The sequence below is a fragment of the Crinia signifera genome, chromosome 7 (assembly GCF_055691185.1).
Source record: "Crinia signifera chromosome 7, ASM5569118v1, whole genome shotgun sequence".
NCBI lineage: Eukaryota > Metazoa > Chordata > Amphibia > Anura > Myobatrachidae > Crinia > Crinia signifera.
This window is the reverse complement of record NC_139223.1, coordinates 179,531,927-179,551,989: the sequence shown is the minus strand read 5'-3', so window position 1 is coordinate 179,551,989 and position 20,063 is coordinate 179,531,927. Positions and strand designations below refer to the sequence as shown.

Genomic DNA, 20,063 nt, shown 5'->3' with positions numbered 1-20,063 from the left:
TGCAAATACACGTTTCAATATGTCCAGTTAGTTATTTTTTAACCATCTACACCCTTAGTGAAAGTGTGTTTTACAACTTTACAAAGCAGGATACACAATTCATAGGAGTCGACATGTGTCAATTTTTTCACTGCAACACAAACATACAAGTCTAATGTATTTTTTAAACACATCTATCACGTCTAACACCAACAATGTGTTTTTGGGTCACCATTTCTACTTGCAATGTTTGTTAAATGTCGTATGCTCATGGACACTATTTTGCCCACAATCTCACTAATATTTACCTTGGACATAAATGTCACGATCGGGGAGACACGCTGAGTCTCCGAGCGAAAAAGGCTGAGATCCATCCCATGCACGTTAGCGTACGCTCATATGTACGCAAGGTGTCGGTGGGAGAGGGCTGAGATCCGTCCGTGCACGGTGGCGTACGTTTAAATGTACGCCACTCCCCTTTGTCGGTGTCTGTGACCGTCCGTGTGCGGCTGTTCTGTGGGCGGACTCACGATCACCGTGAGAGTTAGGAAAAATTCTCGGTATGCTTGTCCGTACGCACGTTTCACGGATCCGATCAGAATAAGGCCCTCAGTCACCAGGCAACTTAACACGATTGCCTGTGACTGCCAATGTGAGCTTAAGCTGCTACTTTACTCCTAATGCCTCGCTATACAGCAATTCACTGCCATAGCTCTGCATATGATCAATGTTCTTCATTTTATAGTGTCAGATTTACATTCTATTAGACCACTATTAGATCTGGGTCTGGATCATACTTGCCTACTTTTGAAAACTAGTTTCAGGGAGATTATAGTTGGTAGCAGAATTTTGCACAGCACCCCATTGAGGGGGCGTGTCATGCTCCACTTAAAGGGCGTGTCTAGTTCCATATATGGAGAGATTGTGAAAAGAGATTGTGAACGTGGCACCTAGAAGCGTGGGTGTGTACTGCTACATCTGAGAGGAATCTTTTATAATGACTTATATCCAAATGTAGATGATCCCCAAAGCAGTTAGTAAGAGATACTATACTTGGTAAAGTGCTGGAAAATGGCGCTGATGATTCAATGTAAATGTATCTGTCTCTCATTCCTTTATTCCACAAAAAATGTAACAATGTAATGTGGTTTAGGTGAAATGAGGGAGATTGCTAGACTAATGAGGGAGAGAGGGAGATTGCTGCTATTTCAGGGAGTCTCCTGCAGAATGCAGGAGTGTAGGTAACTATGATGTAACAGTGCAATGTGGACTAGGTGACATGAGGGAGATTGCTAGACTAATGAGGGAGAGAGGGAGATTGCTGATATGTCAGGGAGTCTCCTGCAGAATGCAGGAGGGGAGGTAACTATGATGTAACAGTGTAATGTGGGCTAGGTGACATGGGGAGATTGCTGCTATGTCAGGGAGTCTACTGCATAATGCAGGAGGGGAGGTAAATATGATACAACAGTGTAATGTGGGCTAGGTGACATGAGGGAGATTGCTAGACTAATGAGGAAGAGAGGGAGATTGCTGCTATGTCAGGGAGTCTCCTGCAGAATGCAGGAGGAGAGGTAACTATAATGTAACAGTGTAATGTGGGCTAGGTGACATGAGGGAGATTGCTAGACTAACGAGGGAGAGAGGGAGATTGCGGCTATTTCAGGAAGTCTCCTGCAGAATGCAGGAGGGTAGGCAACTATGGTCTGGATCTGTGTTATGGTGCATACACATGATGAGATTTACTTTCTATTCGACTTCTATTCAATCTGTGTCTGGATCTGGATTTGTGTCTGGATCTGCATAGTCTATCCTGCCAAGACTATTTTTCTATTAGATTTCTATTAAATTTTGCTTCTATAAGCAAAATCGAATAGAAAAATAGTGCATATTTCACCGTGTGTACCCTCAGATCCAGACCCAGATCTAATAGTGGTCTAATAGAAAGTAAATCTCACCGTACACCTTTACACCTTGTGTTTCCATTTACAGCGCTAACTGTACATGCACAAATGACATATACCCTCAGTCATATTGAGTGCAGATTACCCTGTATTATTTGTTGTTTTTAACTGTGCAAATCTGTACATACCTGACCTTCCCCAACTGTGAATGCATGACCTAATTCTAACTCTCTACCTGTACATGCCTGACCTTTCCCTAACTCCCCAACTGTACATACCTAACCTTTCCCTAACTCCCCAACTGTGCATGCATGACCTACTTCTAACTCTCCAACTGTACATGCCTGACATTTCCATAACTCCCCAACTGTACATGCCTGACCTTTCCCTAACTCCCCAACCGTGCATGCATGACCTACTTCTAACTCTTCAACTGTACATGCATGACATTTCCATAACTCCCCAAATGTACATGCCTGACCTTTCCCTAACTCCCCAACTGTACATGGCTGACCTTTCCAAAACTCCCCAACTGTACAGGCCTGACCTTTCCCTAACTCCCCAACTGTACATGGCTGACCTTTCCCTAACTCCCCAACTGTACATGGCTGACCTTTCCCTAACTCCCCAACTGTACATGGCTGACCTTTCCCTAACTCCCCAACTGTACATGCCTGACCCCTTTCCCTAACTCCCCAACTGTACATGCCTGACCTGTCCTTAACTCCCCAACTGAACATATCTGACCTTTCCCCAACTGTGCATGCATTACCTAATTCTAACTCTCCAACTGTACATGCCTGACCTTTCCCTAACTCCCCAACTGTACATGCCTGACCTTTCCGTAACTCCCCAACTGTACATACCTGACCTTTCCCTAACTTCCCAACTGTGCATGCATTACCTAATTCTAACTCCCCAATTGTACATGCCTGACCTTTCCCTAACTCCCCAACTGCACATACCTGACCTTTCCCTAACTCCCCAACTGTGCATGCATGACCTAATTCTAACTCTCCAACTGTACATGCCTGACATTTCCATAATGCCCCAACTGTACATGCCTGACCTTTCCCTAACTCCCCAACTGTACATGCCTGACCTTTGCCTAACTCCCCAACTGTACATGCCTGACCCCTTTCCCTAACTCCCTAACTGTACATGCCTGACCTTTCCTTAACTCCCCAACTGAACATATCTGACGTTTCCCTAACTCCCCAACTGTGCATGCATTACCTAATTCTAACTCTCCAATTGTACATGCCTGACCTTTCCCTAACTCCCCAACTGTGCATGCATTACCTAATTCTAACTCCCCAACTGTACATGCCTGACCTTTCCCTAACTCCCCAACTGTGCATGCATTACCTAATTCTAACTCCCCAACTGTACATGCCTGACCTTTCCCTAACTCCACAACTGTACATGCCTGACCTTTCCCTAACTCCCCAACTGTACATACCTGACCTTTCCCTAACTCCCCAACTGTGCATGCATTACCTAATTCTAACTCTCCAGCTGTACATGCCTGACCTTTCCCTAACTCCCCAACTGTGCATGCATGACCTAATTCTAACTCTCCAATTGTACATGCCTGACCTTTCCCTAACTCCCCAACTGTGCATGCATTACCTAATTCTAACTATCCAATTGTACATGCCTGACCTTTCCCTAACTCCCCAACTGTACATACCTGACCTTTCCCTAACTCCCCAACTGTGCATGCATTACCTAATTCTAACTCTCCAACTGTACATGCCTGACCTTTCCCTAACTCCCAAACTGTGCATGCATTACCTAATTCTAACTCTCCAACTGTACATGCCTGAGCTTTCCCTAACTCCCCAACTGTACATACCTGACCTTTCCCGAACTCCCCAACTGTGCATGCATGACCTAATTCTAACTCTCCAACTGTACATGCCTGACATTTCCATAACTCCCCAACTGTACATGCCTGACTTTTCCCTAACTCCCAAACTATACATGCCTGACCTTTGCCTAACTCCCCAACTGTATATGCCTGACCTTTCCCTAACTCCCCAACTGTACATGCCTGACCCCTTTCCCTAACTCCCTAATTGTACATGCCTGACCTTTCCTTAACTCCCCAACTGAACATATCTGACCTTTCCCTAACTCCCCAACTGTGCATGCATTACCGAATTCTAACTCTCCAATTGTACATGCCTGACCTTTCCCTAACTCCACAACTGTACATACCTGACCTTTCCCTAACTCCCCAACTGTGCATGCATGACCTAATTCTAACTCTCCAATTGTATATGACTGACCTTTCCCTAACTCCACAACTGTACATGCCTGACCTGTCCCTAACTCCCCAACTGTACATACCTGACCTTTCCCTAACTCCCCAACTGTGCATGCATTACATAATTCTAACTCTCCAGCTGTACATGCCTGACCTTTCCCTAACTCCCCAACTGTGCATGCATGACCTAATTCTAACTCTCCAATTGTACATGCCTGACCTTTCCCTAACTCCCCAACTGTGCATGCATTACCTAATTCTAACTCTCCAATTGTACATGCCTGACCTTTCCCTAACTCCCCAACTGTACATACCTGACCTTTCCCTAACTCCCCAACTGTGCATGCTTTACCTAATTCTAACTCTCCAACTGTACATGCCTGACCTTTCCCTAACTCCCAAACTGTGCATGCATTACCTAATTCTAACTCTCCAACTGTACATGCCTGACCTTTCCCTAACTCTCCAACTGTACATGCCTGAGCTTTCCCTAACTCCCCAACTGTACATACCTGACCTTTCCCGAACTCCCCAACTGTGCATGCATGACCTAATTCTAACTCTCCAACTGTACATGCCTGACATTTCCATAACTCCCCAACTGTACATGCCTGACTTTTCCCTAACTCCCCAACTATACATGCCTGACCTTTGCCTAACTCCCCAACTGTATATGCCTGACCTTTCCCTAACTCCCAAACTGTGCATGCATTACCTAATTCTAACTCTCCAACTTTACATGCCTGACCTTTCCCTAACTCTCCAACTGTACATGCCTGAGCTTTCCCTAACTCCCCAACTGTACATACCTGACCTTTCCCGAACTCCCCAACTGTGCATGCATGACCTAATTCTAACTCTCCAACTGTACATGCCTGACATTTCCATAACTCCCCAACTGTACATGCCTGACTTTTCCCTAACTCCCCAACTATACATGCCTGACCTTTGCCTAACTCCCCAACTGTATATGCCTGACCTTTCCCTAACTCCCCAACTGTACATGCCTGACCCCTTTCCCTAACTCCCTAATTGTACATGCCTGACCTTTCCTTAACTCCCCAACTGAACATATCTGACCTTTCCCTAACTCCCCAACTGTGCATGCATTACCTAATTCTAACTCTCCAATTGTACATGCCTGACCTTTCCCTAACTCCACAAATGTACATACCTGACCTTTCCCTAACTCCCCAACTGTGCATGCATGACCTAATTCTAACTCTCCAATTGTACATGACTGACCTTTCCCTAACTCCAGAACTGTACATGCCTGACCTTTCCCTAACTCCCCAACTGTACATACCTGACCTTTCCCTAACTCCCCAACTGTGCATGCATTACATAATTCTAACTCTCCAGCTGTACATGCCTGACCTTTCCCTAACTCCCCATCTGTGCATGCATGACCTAATTTTAACTCTCCAATTGTACATGCCTGACCTTTCCCTAACTCCCCAACTGTGCATGCATTACCTAATTCTAACTCTCCAATTGTACATGCCTGACCTTTCCCTAACTCCCCAACTGTACATACCTGACCTTTCCCTAACTCCCCAACTGTGCATGCATTACCTAATTCTAACTCTCCAACTGTACATGCCTGACCTTTCCCTAACTCCCAAACTGTGCATGCATTACCTAATTCTAACTCTCCAACTGTACATGCCTGACCTTTCCCTAACTCTCCAACTGTACATGCCTGAGCTTTCCCTAACTCCCCAACTGTACATACCTGACCTTTCCCGAACTCCCCAACTGTGCATGCATGACCTAATTCTAACTCTCCAACTGTACATGCCTGACATTTCCATAACTCCCCAACTGTACATGCCTGACTTTTCCCTAACTCCCCAACTATACATGCCTGACCTTTGCCTAACTCCCCAACTGTATATGCCTGACCTTTCCCTAACTCCCCAACTGTACATGCCTGACCCCTTTCCCTAACTCCCTAATTGTACATGCCTGACCTTTCCTTAACTCCCCAACTGAACATATCTGACCTTTCCCTAACTCCCCAACTGTGCATGCATTACCTAATTCTAACTCTCCAATTGTACATGCCTGACCTTTCCCTAACTCCCCAACTGTGCATGTATTACCTAATTCTAACTCCCCAACTGTACATGCCTGACCTTTCCCTAACTCCCCAATTGTACATGGAAAAAAGACTGACCTAGGTCAATCTATTAGAGCGCTTATGTATGAGTCTATTCCTTTAAAGAGCAGCCGATTCAGGGGATGGTCAGTTCCCCAAGTGAGAATATAGAACAACAAAAAACAGAGAGGAGAATCGGCGCTCAGAAAAATATTGTTTCAAGTGCCAGCATCAATTCAATAAAAATTATTTAATCAATAAATAAATTCATACACATATATACAATTGACATAAAGAGAATAATAAATATATAAATGTAAAAACAATAAATGGCAATGGACCTATTGGGAGAGCTGAGGTATTTTTATAGTCACCCGTGTGGTGTTGATAGGACCTGCACTGATCCAAGAACTTGTGTCCATAAAAGTCCAGAAAGCGTCCGTGTGATTTAAGGCCGTATGATGTTATGTCCTGGTAGCTGCCTAGGAGGTGTGCTTGTTGGCAAAAGATGGTATCTGATAGCCAGCCCGGGATGTCCTTCCAGTTGAATTTGGCAATCAGGATTTATTAGGCTCTGCACGGTAGTAAAGAAACGGTCTTTAGGACACTATCAGATGTAAATAGAGCAGGTGGTCAGCACTTCATTAGGGGACTTGGTGATAGTCTCTCTCCAGTAGAGTCCAGCAAAACACCAACGCGTTTCGCTGTGTTGGCTCACAGCTTTATCAAGGTGTCTTGATAAAGCTGTGAGCCAACACAGCGAAACGCGTTGGTAGTTCCTTTACTACCATGCAGAGCCTAATAAATCCTGATTGCCAAATTCAACTGGAAGGACATCCCGGGCTGGCTATCATATACCATCTTTTGCCAACGGGCACACCTCCAAGGCAGCTACCAGGACATAACATCATATGGCCTTAAATCACACGGACGCTTTCTGGACTTTTATGGACACAAGTTCTTGGATCAGTGCAGGTCCTATCAACACCACACGGGTGACTATAAAAATACCTCAGCTCTCCCAATAGGTGCATTGCCATTTAGTGTTTTTACATTTATATATTTATTATTTTCTTTATGTCTATTGTATATATGTGTATGAATTTATTTATTTATTGATTAAATAATTTTTATTGAATTGATGCTGGCACTTGAAACAATATTTTTCTGAGCGCCGATTCTCCCCTCTGTTTTTTGTTGTTCCCCAATTGTACATGCCTGACCTTTCCCTAACTCCCCAATTGTACATGCCTGACCTTTCCCTAACTCCCCAACAGTACATGCCTGACCTTTCCCTAACTCCCCAACTGTACATGCCTGACGTTTTCCTAACTCCCCAACTGTACATGCCTGAGCTTTCCCTAACTCCCCAACTGTAAATACCTGACCTTTCCCTAACTCCCCAACTGTGCATGCATGACCTAATTCTAACTCTCCAACTGCACATGCCTGACATTTCCATAACTCCCCAACTGTACATGCCTGACCTTTCCCTAACTCCCCAACTGTACATGCCTGACCTTTGCCTAACTCCCCAACTGTATATGCCTGACCTTTCCCTAACTCCCCAACTGTACATGCCTGACCCCTTTCCCTAACTGTACATGCCTGACCTTTCCTTAACTCCCCAACTGAACATATCTGACCTTTCCCTAACTCCCCAACTGTGCATGCATTACCTAATTCTAACTCTCCAATTGCACATGCCTGACCTTTCCCTAACTCCCCAACTGTGCATGCATTACCTAATTCTAACTCTCCAATTGTACATGCCTGAGCTTTCCCTAACTCCCCAACTGTAAATACCTGACCTTTCCCTAACTCCCCAACTGTGCATGCATGACCTAATTCTAACTCTCCAACTGTACATGCATGACCTTTCCATAACTCCCCAACTGTACATGCCTGACCTTTCCCTAACTCCCCAACTGTACATGCCTGACCTTTGCCTAACTCCCCAACTGTATATGCCTGACCTTTCCCTAACTCCCCAACTGTACATGCCTGACCTTTCCCTAACTTCCCAACTGTACATGCCTGACCTTTTCCTAACTCCCCAACTGTACATATCTGACCTTTCCCTAACTCCCCAACTGTGCATGCCTGACCCCTTTCCCTAACTCCCTAATTGTACATGCCTGACCTTTCCTTAACTCCCCAACTGAACATATCTGACCTTTCCCTTACTCCCCAACTGTGCATGCATTACCTAATTCTAACTCTCCAATTGTACATGCCTGACCTTTCCCTAACTCCCCAACTGTGCATGCATTACCTAATTCTAACTCTCCAATTGTACATGCCTGACCTTTCCCTAACTCCCCAACTGTACATGCATTACCTAATTCTAACTCCCCAACTGTACATGCCTGACCTTTCCCTAACTTCCCAACTGTACATGCCTGACCTTTCCCTAACTCCCCAATTGTACATGCCTGACCTTTCCCTAACTCCCCAACTGTACATGCCTGACCTTTCCCTAACTCCCCAACTGTACATGCCTGACCTTTCCCTAACTCCCCAATTGTACATGCCTGACCTTTCCCTAACTCCCCAACTGTACATGCCTGACCTTTCCCTAACTCCCCAACTGTACATGCCTGACCTTTCCCTAACTCCCCAACTGTGCATGCCTGACCTAATTCTTATGACTTTTTCTATAGACCCATTTAGTGTTGTTTGTTGTACAGTATCATAGTTTTTTTTCAAGATACATAAAAGTTTTATTCTAGATATGTACAGGAACACAGGTGTGCCCCACAAAGGAGTCGTTTTGTTGCGTATTTCAAGAGTAATTAAACAGCACATAAAGAGTTTCTACTGTACAGTGTTGAACTATACAGTTGGGGATGTTGCAGTAGAACAATGCAGATGTTACATACCTGATACTAATCTTCCTTCTGCTCCTGTTACTGATCTGTGAGCTTGTGTAGGATCAGGGTGTGCTTACAACTTGATGACGGTTACCCCGTGATCATCAGGTGAGTGTATGTACACAGCTTTAAGGCAAAGGGCCAGATATAATAGAGTGTGAGAATCATAATGAGCCAGATGCACTAAGCTTGAAAAGTGATAAAATGGAGAGTGATAAACCGCCAGTCAATAAGTGTCCTGCCACAGGCTGTGTTTGAAAAATGACAGGTAGGAGCTGATTGGTTGGTGGTTTATCCCTCTCTATTTTATCACTTACAGTGACGTGCGGTGAGGTTAGTGTCAGGTGAGGCATGTGCTATTTGGGACAGTGGCAGTGAGAAAGCGAGGACAGTGACAATGAGGAGAGTAACAGTGGGGGATGGGGGAGAGTGACAGTGGGGGGTGGGGTATGGGGGAGAGTGACAGTGGGGGATGTGGGGAGTGACAGTGGGGGATGAGGGAGAGTGACAGTGGGGGATGGGGAAGAGTGATAGCGGGGAGGGTGACAGCGGGGGAAGGGGAGAGTGATATCGCGCAACCCCCCCCTGAAAAGAGCTGACACTGACAGCTCATCTGACCACGGGCAGCTGGAGAGGGGGAGTTCGGCGCCGGGCTGCGGGCGGCCAAGTCCGCGGCATGGTGAGCACTACCCGCCGCTACCACCCCCAGAATGATTACAGCTGCAGCCCCGGCGGTGGCTGGCAGTGGCAACGGCAGTAGCGGTACTCACTGCCTTTGCCCGCTACTCCTGCCAGCGCCGCTGCTGCGGCTGCCCCTACTCCCACTGCTATTCCAGTCCGCCCCCTGCTTAAATTTAATTTGACATCAGTGTGAGTGTGTGGGGATAGGGGAGCCCACACTGACACTACGCAGCGGGTACAGGCTGTCAGTGAATGACAGCCTGCTCCGCTGTCCTATCACATCTGTCTCAGTGACAGGGGCGTGCGTCCCTGTCACTGAGGCAGAGGAGTAGATGCCGCTTCCCCCTTCAATCTCAATGGGCTTCTCAGTCTATTTCCCCCATGCGGGTTATCCCCGCCCCCCGCTGCCCGACAGTCTTCAATTGTCAGCCTAGCCTCCCACAGTGTCCCACCTCATAACTATAAAAAAATAAATAAATGAAATAAGATATTTATAACACAGCATATGTGTTATAAGTATCATCTTTGTATATATTTTTTAAATCAGTTATGACAGGGGAGGCTCTGCCTCTGATAATGTTGCCCATAGCAATCAAGCAGATTATGTATATCACTTTCTAGAATGACAGACAGTCTCATTGGTTGCTATGAGCGACATGACATATTTTTATTTTAAGAAGCTTTAGTAAATGTACCCCTTCCTTTCAGTGGCGGACATTGTTACACTCTGCCCACACCCCACTACATTTCCCATAAGGAGTTTAAATATTATATACATTGCATTGTAGAATTTTGTTGCATATTTATGGACCATACTTTTATTTTATACACTCATACAGAGACGTAACTCTGGGAGACAATGGAGTCATCTGTTGCCGGGCTCCTGCTCCCAAGGGGCACCTCCACTGTCCTGCAAGTTTGAATCACTCAATTGAAAGTTATTGATAACGGTTCTGTGGCTGACTCTCCCTCCGAGTCCTAGCAGGCCATAGATGTCACACTATCTTTATTTAAAACATAATCTGATTAGCATGGTGTGTGTGTGTGTGTGTGTGTGTGTGTGTGTGTGTGTGTGTGTGGAGGGGACACTAATATTTATCTTGCCTCTGGGCAACTGGGATGAACTTACACCACTGCACTCATACCATATATGGTCCATGCCTCCCAAATGTCCTGATTTTTGCAAGACAGTCCAATTATTTTAGGACTTTCCCGTGTCCCACTCATTGTGGGCAGTGTCCCGCGGTGGGGGCAGGGGGGGGGGGCAGTTGGGATTACCCAGTGCCTGTGATTTGCTCATGGGCACAGCATCTATTTAAGAGGTCATAAATTACAGGTTTAGACTCTACCGCACATGCGCAGAACTCCAAAAAAAGGGTTCCGCTGCTATTTTCTCTATGATTCCGGCAACGCTGCTGCCATAATCGCGGGTCTCCAGCGGGGTGTGAGTATTAACCAGTTGAGTGTCAACGCTGCTGTGCAAGATGTGCAAAATATCCCCTAAAAATGCCAGCCTTCGCTCACAGAGGCTGTTTTTTTGGAAGGCGCAATATTTAACTATACTTCAATTTCCTTCAGATTATTTGCCGATAATAACTAAGTAACATTATTCATATTCCTCGAATACGGCGCTGGCATTTTCAGCAGATATTTTGCACATCTCTCACAGCAACGTTGGCACTCAAATGGGTGCAGTGTGTGCGGTGTGGGCCCAACTGGGACTCAGGGACCCATGTGCACCCATTATAAATATGCCTCGGAACACTGCTCTGTCAGATAACTACCCTAACTTACAGTGACATGACCGCTTGGAGCCCGAAGATGATGTTGGAGCTGCTGCAGCCATTGGTAGCAGATAAATCACCGCTACAGTAGCTCACCAAAGATGATATGTTGACATTCTTTTGTGTTGACATTTTATCAGTGTCACAATTATGAACGTTGACCTGCTGCATATCGACTTTATGACCATGATTATGAATGTTGACATACGTTAACACCGTAATTTACTTCTAATACACAAGACAGCCTCTCAGACAGTCCCTTAATGCTGCTTTCCCACTGCAGAAACGGCTAAAGACCCGGTATTGTTAAATGGGACTTTAAAACGTGTCTAGCCTGAAACCCCTTTCCCACTGCATGTTGTAAACGGTATATTACTGGTTAATTACCGTTTTTGTACCATTCACATTGAACCTGTTTTGAAAAGTACAAAAACGGTAATTCACCAGTAATATACCACGTGTCCCCTGGTAATATACCACGTCCCCCCCCCTGGTACCTGGCAGCTGGTACCCCCGCTCCCCACCTCCCCTGGTACCTGCCAGCTGGTACCCCCGCTCCCCCCCTCCCCTGATACCTGCCAGCTGGTACCCCCGCTCCCCCCCCCTGCCCTAGTACCTGCCCTAGTACCTGGTACCCCCCTCCACCCCTGCCCTGGTACCCTGCTCCCCCCCCTCCCTTGGTACCTGGCAGCAATCCATCTGGGCAGTGGGGCAGTGCAGTAGGCAGCGGCATGCCAGGGCTCCTAGTCGGCAGGTCCCCCACTGATGCATGAAAGCATCATGCAGGAGCATGATTCAGAAGGAGGCTGCAGCTGGTGCAAAGACAGCGGGGGCACTGGGGATCCGGGCAGGAAGCGGGTCCTTTAGGAGATTGTCATTTCATCGCAGGGGGTCCCTGCCGCGAATGGGAAATAGCGGTTCTGAAAATGATATATGTGCATATCTAATGAACCGCTAATTAAATATGCACATATTTAATGGACGGTATTTAATGGACGGCTCTGCTATTTCCCATTCGCGGCAGGGACCCCCATAGATGAAATGACAATCGAATGACAATCTCCTAATGGACCCGCTTCCTCCGCTTCCTCTTCCTGAGCACGGACTTGCCCGCTTCCCCAGTGCCCCCGCTGTCTGTGCACCAGCTGCAGCCTCCTCCTGCATCAAACTCCTGCATTTTGCTTTCATGCATCAGTCTGGGACCTGCGGAGTCGGACTAGGAGCCCTGGAATGCCCGCTGCCTACTCTGCCTACCATGCTGCCCCGCTGCCTGGATGGATCGCTGCCAGGTACCAGGGGGGGGGGGGGAGGGTTTGCAGGGGTACCTGGGGAGGGGGGGGTACCATATGCAAGGTACGGCGGAGGGTGGTACCAGCTGCCGGGTACCAGGGGGGCCAGGACAGGTACCAGGGGAGGGGGAAGACTAGTGTTGGATCTTAAATACCGTTTCAGAGCCATTCCCACTGCATAAAAAACGGCTCGGAAACGTGTAGGACTCTTTAACTGTAGGTTATCTTTAACCGGTAAATCAACTCTGGCACTTTCCCACTGCAGCCTTAAACATTTTAAAATGGGGGAAAAAAACGGCAATGTACCGTTTAACAAGTGCGGTGTGAAAGGGTATTACATTCTACAGTCCAACAAGCAGCAACCAAAATACAGTTGTGCTCAGTGGCGTAAGTTTGTCCCAGTTGCCCGGAGGCAAGATGAATATTGGTGCCAACCCCCCCCCCCACCACCACAAACACACAGAAAACTTTATTAAAAATATATATAGTCTGTTATGAAATATAGATTATATACTGTATGTATATACAGAAAGTGAAGGAGAACACATATATATTTCAGAAGCGATTTTGATGGCTTTTAATTAATGGATTTAAACTGGCAGTGGTGGAGAGGTGCCCCCTTGAGTGCAGGAGCCCGGCGGCAGATGACTCCATTGCCTCCCAGAGTTCTACCTCTGGTTGTGCTCATAAGTTTACAAACCCTAGTAGAATTTGTGATTTTCTGGCCATTTGTCAGAGAATATGAATGATGACTCACAAACTTTTCTGTCACTCATGGTTAGTGGTTGAGTGAAGCCATTTATTGTCAAACAACTGTGTTTACTCTTTTTAAATTAAAATGACAACATAAACTACTCACATGACCCTGATCAAAAGTTTACATACCCCAGTTATTGCCCCCTTTAACATCAATGACAGCTTGATGTCTTTTGTGGTAGTTGTGGATGAGGCTCTTTATTTTCTCAGATGGTAAAGCTGCCCATTCTTCTTGGCAAAAAGCCTCCAGTTCCTGTAAATTCTTGGGCTGTCTTGCATGAACTGCATGTTTGAGATCTCCCCAGAGTGGCTCAATGATATTGAGGTCAGGAGACTGAGATGGCCACTCCAGAACCTTCACTTTATTCTGCTGTAGTCGACTTGGTCTTGTGTTTTGGATCATTGTCATGTTAGATTGTCCAAGTACGTCCCATGCATAGCTTCCGGGCTGATGAGTGCAAATTTTTCTCCAGTATTTTTTGATAACATGCTACATTCATCTTGCAATCAAGATGGGGATGTGTGCCTTTGTAGCTCACACATCCCCAAAACATCACTGATCCACCTCCGTGTTTCACAGTAGGAATGGTGTACCTTTCATCATAGGCCTTGTTGACTCCTCTCCAAATGTAACGTTCATGGTCGTGGCCAATAATTTACATTTTGGTCTCATCACTCCAAATGACTTGGTTCCAGAAGTTTTGAGGCTTGTCTCTGTGCTGTTTGGAGTATTATAAGCGGGATGCTTTGTGGCATTTGCGTAGTAATGGCTTTCTTCTGGCAACTCGACCATGCAGCCCATTTTCTTCAAATGCCTCCTTATTGTGGATCTTGAAACAACCACACCACTTTTTTTCAGAGAGTCCTGTATTTCAGCTGAAGTTATTTGTGGATTTTTCATTGCATCCCGAACAATTTTCCTGACAGTTGTGGCTGAAATTTTTGTTGGACTACCTGACCGTTATTTGGTTTCCACAGAATCCCTAATTTTCCACTTCTTAATTAGAGTTTGTACACTGCTGATTGGCATTCTCAATTGCTTGGATATCTTATTATATCCCTTTCCTGTTTTATATTGTTCAATTACCTTTTCCCGCAGATCCTTTCACAACTGTTTTGCTTTCCCCATGACTCAGAATCCTGACACGTCAGTGCAGCACTGGATGAAAGATGCAAGGGTCTGTCAGGAGACCAGAAACTCACTGACCTTTTATACACACTGATTACAAGAAAACAGATCACAGGTGAGGATTTTACCTTTAGTAGCCATTCAAACCCGTTTGTGTCAACTTGTGTGCATGTTATCAGGCCAAAATCTCCAGGGTATGTAAACTTTTGATCAGGGTCATTTGGGTAGTTTCTGTTGTCATTATGATTTCAAAAGAGTAAACACAGTTGTTTGACAATAAATGGCTTCACCCAACCACTGACCATGAGTGAAAGAAAAGTTTGTGAGTTATCATTCATATTCTCTGACAAATGGCCAGAAAATCACAAATTTTGCTAGCGTATGTAAACTTAGGAGCACAACTGTATTTTATTTTATGGGGCCCCCGTCATAGCAAGGACTTCAGCCACCAATGTGACTGTCCCCATACGTAGATAGAAACTGAGATTTCCATTAAATGTTAGATTTATGTAATGTAATGTTCAATGTGGTCTGTATTTCAGCACTGATATGCAGACGAGATCTGTGCTAGATGCACCACAGCAGATAGTAACACCCAAGACAGGAAAGAGGAATTGAATGGGTTTTGAAAGATGAAGTGTTCTAGAATGAACACTATAATGGGCATCTGGGTAGTCATGTGGCCTCCAATGTAAGGCGACTACCACTTGTTATACAAATGATCTATATAAACCATTAATAACAGAAGACACTCAATAAGCATCTGTATTTATTCTCCCTCCTAGTGATACAATGAGAATGCCAGATATCGGAGCAGGTTATGATTTGCACGCCAGGATACAGAAGTAATTCATGTGGAACTCCAGGATCTCATCACCAGACCGTTCCCCCATGGCCTCAGTCATCCTGTGCGAGAGAAATATCTATGTTCAAATACCAACTTTTTTGCAATTGCCAGACAATTCTGTACAGTATATTGCAGAATAAAAGTGACACATTGCTGATCAAGCAGTGAGACATGTCAGAATCTTATAATTAAAATGATACTACTTATTGAAACAACTAAAATAAAGAATAAAAGGTACTTATGTAATATCTGGGCTCCTGTTTTTCTTATGAGACCGCGTCCCCTCGCGGGGCTCGCTGCGCTCGCCACGCTTCGGGCACGGTGGCTCGCTGCGCTCGCCACACTATATTAAATCAACTCCATGCGTAGTTGGATAGTAGGGGTATGAAAAATGGGGTGCATTTAACATGGGAGCCCAGATAATACATAAGTACCGAATAAAATAAAAAAGAATAAATGCACCACATATAGTCAGTGGCGCTAAGATGTGTGTGTGAGCGTGTGTGGTGGGGGGATACGACTCTTTACTCAGGACCAGGTCTGATGGAGAGTCCTGTGGCCTGGTTAACCCAGTGGTGTGCGGTAGGGTGAGGCAGGTGAGGCACAGCCTTTCCGGTCATAGTAACATATATGTCAAAAATACAAAATAATATATATATATATAAAAAATAGTATTTTTATTATTCTAATAATTTTTAAAGTCAAAACTCTGGACAGAAAAGTCTATGGCAGGTGAGGCAGTGCCTCACCTGGCTACCTTTTCTGCACATCTCTTATCAAAACTCAGCAAATCTCCAGCATTATATACAGCTGCACCTGTGTATAATGCCGGCATGTACCTCAAGGCTCATATTTTGTATGCAAATCTGACTCTGGTACTTGCCAGGGACTCCTCAGTCATTTACCTCACCGTACGTCCCTGGGTTAACCCCTCCACTGTTGCAGAGAGTCAGGCACATAGAGAGAGAGAGAGAGAGAGAGAGGTGGCTCCCCAACCCAGCACATGCTGCTTATTGCTTTGTGCTGAGCATGGGAGAGAGGCAGCTGCAGACGCAGAATATCCTCTCTCTCTGCCTAAGCGGATCTCGGATCCCAACCGCACCCTGCTGCCTGCTGGTTTAGGCGCCTCTAAAATCTATTTTTTTAACAGGGTTTGACCAAGCCCCTCCCGTTGACCTCTCCCCCTCATTTTGCCAGGGTCCAGAAGATCTGTCGGTGCCCCCTATGTGAGCAATGAGAACTACGTTCCCTAATGAATATATACCATATATCGTAATAGCACAGGATATGCAGGAGGATGTCAGTTTAGGACAGCGATGGCTAACCTTGACACTCCAGATGTTGTTGAACTACACATCCCAGCATGCCCTGCTACAGTTTTGCTATTTGGCCATGCTAAAACTGATGCAGGGCATGGTGGGATGTGTAGTTCAACAACATCTGGAGTGTCAAGGTTAGCGATCACTGGTTTAGGAGGAAATTCAACTAGCCCATGCAGCTAATTACACATTTTGGGTTTAAAAAGTGGACAAACCCATTTATTATTATTTTTACCTGGATTCAATGAATTAGCATGTATTAACCCAATGTTTATGTGTGAGAAAATGGCTGTTTTATTGAATAGCTCTGGGAGTTAAACCTAGCGCTATTATCCGGTGGCTAATTGGCTTCCCCTCTTTGGGTAGGATTCTGATCGGCTCGCGGCTGCTGGATCTCTGCCCTCCCCATCACTGTATCCCCTCACAACCATGCGAGAGCATGGGTTATGAAAACACATCCCCTTCACATGTGCCTGGAGCCAGGAGAAATCATTCGATTGGTCGGACTCACAAATATATCAGTGGAGACTGATGTTTGCGGACTCCGGGACGAAGACAGGGCGAGCGTCCCACTCACATTTGCATGGGGACGCCCATAAAATGCTGGGCTTTCCAATGCCTTGTCACCACCGCCATCCCCGCCCATCTCACCCCTGTCTGTCCTATCCCCTGTGTGAGCGCCATGCTAACTGTGCAGGTCGGCGAAGGTGCCCACACAGAAGCCCTGCACATGTGCATATGAGAAACTGTGCATGCACAGAGGCTTATCATCGGTCTGCCGTGCAAACACGCAGGGGAACGACAGAACTAGAATGAGCCTTTTAGTGTAATAATTAGTGTCATAAGTACTGCATGTACAACAAACACTTTGCTCGTGATACGAAAACTCTTTGAGTCCTTGATAAAAATTACACTGGTACCATTGATTCAAACACAAGTGATAAGCCAAGAGAATAAAGTTTGGTCATACAGAGAATTTATCAAAATCCCCAAATCTTCCTAATTACTGTGAGCTGTCAGAAATGGGGCGGTACCTGTGCTTGGATTGGAGGTTGTGGTTCTAGCTGGTCTGGAGAAGCTGGGAAGCTTATTTAGGTTTCTATGGGTAAAGACCATGGAGTGACAGTAGATACTGGACTTGGCTGATACTGGTTACATGTACCAATGGATCAGCCTGAAACTTGTACTGGTGTAGGGAACTGGGTTGGAACCGATATGGTTTGCCAGGAACAGCTGAGCACAGGGAATGTTCTTATTAAAAGGAAAAGCAGTCCGATGACCTTTTCCAAAATGCTAGTGCCCATGTACCTGAGACTGTTGGGCATGATGGAAAAAGCATCAGGATCATTGATTCAGGAGGACCTCTGGGATAGCTAGAAGTAACAGTGCAGAGCCTTGGACCATGACAGTACCCTTCCTTTTATTGGTGACCCTTAGACATTTTGGGGGGTTTTGAGGAAACTTGGCACAGTACGAGTGGATCAATTGTAGAGCAAGTACTTCTGGTCCATAGCCCTTCCAGTCAATTTAATACGGAAGGTATCCATGATGAAATTGGGAGTCCATAAATTCTTTAAGTTTGTATTCAACTCCCCATTTTTGGACATTGGGAGCCATAGAAAGATGACTGGAAGAGGTTCAAAATTAACAGTATTAATAGAGACATGTCGAAACCACAAAAAGTTGTAATTTTAACTTTTAACAAGTCTTGTTCCACTGGAAATGCACCACTGTAGTAGGGAACACATTTTATTTAAGGAGCCCTAAATCCAATGGAGTAACTACACATTTTGCACCGCGGACATAATCTTTGAATAAATTAAAGAGTCTTTTGGATCATAGAGTGATCAGCAAGATGCCCACTCTGGAGTCTTTTGAATAGAGCAATGGACACAATGATTTTTGCGTGGAGGTGGAGTAGGAGCCAAATTAACCATTGAAAATGAAGGATGATAAATGATGGGAACAAGAGAGGGCACCTAAAAACAGCCTGTTTGAGATGTTGAAAGGCTAATTCTAGCTTCCCCTGACCCCTTACAGGTACGAGCAGTAATATGTGTGGCTAGAGTTGTAAAGTATTTATAATAGTCATTTTTCTTTAATTCCAAAAAATCATTAAACTGATTTAAAGGAAATAATTAAGGATTACCAGACATTCTCCGAGTCCATCTGTAGACCTGAGGCAGAAATTATATTTCCCAGAAAGAGAATTGGGGCTATTGTAAAAGTAAATTTTATAATTTGCAGAATAGGTAATTGGAGTGAAGATGGTAGAGGACCCCTTTGATGAATAGATGATGAGACTTTAAATTGTTAGAAAAGATTAGAATATCGATCTTATATACAACCAGAAACTTGTAGAGAAGATCACAAAAATTTGACAAAATGTTGAAATACTGCAACTGCATTACATAGCTCAAAAAGCATAACCAGGTAAATTGGGTGGTGCGGCCACTGCCCAGGGTAAGAACCTTGACTGCCGTTGCAGCGGTTTGCAACCTGCAGCCATTTTCACTACTGCAGTGCTGGCCAGTGTGTACTTTGGACATCCTTGCCAAGCACCCTAAACTGCAAAGCTGCTCCAGAGATGGTGTAACTGCCCAACCCCCATGACAGTCACATATTTCCTCTATGATGAGTGGGGGGTGAGTGCATGGGGCAAAATGGCACCCAGATATGGGGTTGAGCATAACAAGATATTTTTAGTGCATAACATGTGTTGAATACCATCTTCCACTCATCTCCTGTCTGTATTCAGATCAGATTATATGCGTCTCTCAAATCAAATTTAGGAAAAATTGCTGTCCCTCAGTATTTAGTGGTATTGGGTTGTTCCCTCATTTAACAGTTGATACAGGGAGGTTCATCAAAAATCCTTTGGGAGATTAAAATAAAAGTGTATACTTTTGTATATTCAGGCGCTTATAGATTATAATTATAGTTAATATAGTCAGTGGCGTAACTATAGCCCCGCATCCCCCGTTATGGCGGGGAGGAGCTGAGTAACTATGGGCGCCGGTCTGCGGGGCTATGTTATTATGCTTCTGTGTGTGGCCGGGACATGTGGGCAGCGCCGCCCCCCTCCCACTAGCCCTCCCATCCGCCTGCCCGCGTAAAGTTAAACACCCC

General features: G+C 45.2%; 1 protein-coding gene across 3 annotated transcripts in view; it reads right to left on the bottom strand.

Annotated features, from left to right (window-relative positions):
- Nucleotides 1-15,550: 15,550 nt before the first annotated feature.
- LOC146019646 (putative methyltransferase DDB_G0268948) overlaps nt 15,551-20,063 on the bottom strand; it is a 51,559-nt gene continuing 47,046 nt past the window's right edge. For all 3 annotated transcript variants that reach the window (XM_083152145.1, XM_083152147.1, XM_083152148.1), the window contains one exon: nt 15,551-15,674. In XM_083152145.1, the coding sequence (XP_083008271.1) occupies nt 15,587-15,674 (88 nt within the window). In that variant the 3' untranslated portion in view covers nt 15,551-15,586. The remainder of the gene's footprint in view (nt 15,675-20,063) is intronic.